Source organism: Scomber scombrus, chromosome 18, assembly GCF_963691925.1.
Source record: "Scomber scombrus chromosome 18, fScoSco1.1, whole genome shotgun sequence".
Lineage (NCBI taxonomy): Eukaryota > Metazoa > Chordata > Actinopteri > Scombriformes > Scombridae > Scomber > Scomber scombrus.
The window spans coordinates 2839525-2842024 of NC_084987.1; the positions used below are offsets into that span (position 1 = coordinate 2839525).

At 43.7% G+C, this 2500-nt stretch overlaps 1 protein-coding gene across 1 annotated transcript in view; it reads right to left on the reverse strand.

The window, feature by feature from the left end:
* The window catches only part of pigq (phosphatidylinositol glycan anchor biosynthesis, class Q), a 36292-nt gene that overhangs the window by 25935 nt on the left and 7857 nt on the right, over positions 1–2500 (reverse strand). The window contains 2 exon segments of the mRNA XM_062438205.1: positions 301–497; positions 2173–2387. Of these exon segments, the coding sequence (XP_062294189.1) occupies positions 301–497; positions 2173–2387 (412 nt within the window).

Genomic DNA, 2500 nt, shown 5'->3' on the forward strand with positions numbered 1-2500 from the left:
CGATACAATAAAATTGGGTCCGATACGATGAGATACTATTAGATACAATACAGTACGATATGATATAATAAGATACGATGAGATAAGATAAGATACGCTAATCCATTATTTGTCCCACAATAGGAATATTTAAAGCGTTACAAGCAGCAAAGTGGATTGTAAAAAAAATGTAAAGAGCATCAATAAAAGGAATAAAGAACAATAAATAATACGTATAATAAGAGAGGAGATTCTGTCACTGAGTTCAAAGGACACTGCGAGATGTCCAATGAAGGTTTATAAAACTTTTGCACGACTCACCGCATGCCGCAGATCCACGTCCACACGGAGAGCAGCCAGCTGACGAGCAGACACACCGGCACCGACGCGTGTTTGAGCAGCTCCACGATTATGCTGGCCTCGCGACCCTCCGTCTGCCAGTGCGTCGACTTCAGCGGGCCATCGTCGTACTTGTCCATGAAGAAGAGAGGGTCGCTGTGGGCCACCGTCTGGAACACCTGGACCCCGGAGACAGGGTTGGGTTTTATTTGGCTGTTTTTTGTTTGTGTTTACATGTTGAGTTCTGTGTCTTTTAAAAAGCCAATCTACAGACGAATATTGCAAAGTTTAGTCTATAAAAAGCTGTGATGTGTTGCATAAGTTCATGTAATACAATTATACAAATAAATTAATAAATACTGTCTAGTCTGTCACGACGATACGATTTTGATTCGATTGGATTCGGGAGGCAGCAACATCACTTCCATTCAACATCATTCAACGTCATCCACACTTCACGCACACCCCCATCTGGACTGGTCCCCACCTCCATCCATAACCAAACAGTTGAACAGGTCAGTCACTTCAAATACCTTCGGACTCACCATAGACAGTAAACTGACATTTGATCAACACATCACCAACATACACAAAAGGTCCCAACAGAGACTCCATGTCATCCTCAAACTCCGTGCCCTCTCTGTTGCCCCCCCCCCCCCCCCGCTTCTGTCACTACTGTACACCCAGCATCATCCAACCCATCCTCCTGTACTGTTCACCCTGTTTTTACAACATGCTTTCCTCCGTCACTAACAGGAACAAACTAACAAAAATAACACACACCGCATCCTAGATCATCAACCATCCCACACCGAACCTCACCGAGCTCAACCACAGAGCAGTCACACGCCTCGACCCGGATCACCCACTCTACCCTCACCCTCTGCTGTCGTCTGGTCGCAGATACAGGACTCTGAGATGGAGACAAGCTTCAGCAAGAGCTTGGTCCCGTCTGCCATCTCAGCACTCTATAACCTCATATGGACCCAGCCCTCCTGAGTGCGATATATGTGTCGGTTGTTCAATGTCTGGTAGTGTTTGTGTAGTATGTGTGTATTATATGTTGCTCAATGTTTAGTGGTGTCGTACAGTGGTGGGGTTTCTTCAACCCATCAGTAGTTGACAGTTTGTGACAAAGAATTTCCCTCTGGGGACAATAAATATCCATCTATCTATCTATCTATCTATCTATCTACCTACCTACCTACCTATCTATCTTTCTATCATTTATCATTTGACATTTTGTATTTCTGAGCTCAACGAGACATTTAAATGAAAAACAATCTATTCTTTTTTTTAAAGAAAAATACCGTTTACTATAAAGTGCCACAATTTGATGTATTGATCGTTAAAATTTTCACATCCTTTAAAAGAAAAACTGAGAGAACACAAAGGGCCTGATTTACTAAGATCCCAAATAAAGGTATTACATTGTGTGCACAGTGCAATTCCTTGCATCCTTCCTTTCCTTCCTGCCTTCCTTCTGTCCTTCCTTCCCTCCGTCCTTCTTTCCTCCCTCCTTCCTTCCTTCCTTCCCTCCGTCCTTCCTTCCTTCCTTCCCTGCCTCCTTCCTTCCTTACTTCCTTCCTTCTTTCTCCCTTCCTTCCTCCTTTCCTTCCTTCCTTCTCCTTTTCCTTCCTCTTCCTCCCTCCCTTCTTCCTTTCCTTCCTGCTGAAAAATACAGTTTACTATAAAGTGCCACAATTTCAAGTATTGAGCTTTAACATTTTCACATCCTTTAAAAGAAAAACTGATTTACTAACAGCGTTTCGTCTGCGTGCGTTTTGCAGGTGATCTGTGTAAAGTGCTACTGAGCATGTGCAGTAACACATCGCTCTGGTTAAAGCTCTGTACCTGTCTCAGCTCAGACGGAGGATCAGCTTGAGGGTCGGGAACGCCGTTCTGGATGGGATGGAGCTGCGACAGCATCACCTTCCTCTGCTCGTAGTGGACGAAGATCACCTTCTCCTCGTCATCCTCCTCTTCCTCCTCCTCCTCCTCTGCTTCACCGTCCTCTTCCTCCTCCTTCTTCTTCTTCTTTTTTGGCTCCTGCTGAACTGCTCTTCCATCTGGACCAAAGAGAAGAAAAGGAGAAAAGAAAAAAGCACATTCAGTCTTCAGCTTTATGCTCAGGATCAATTTGATATTAATAAATATAAATAAATATATATATTATTAGGGA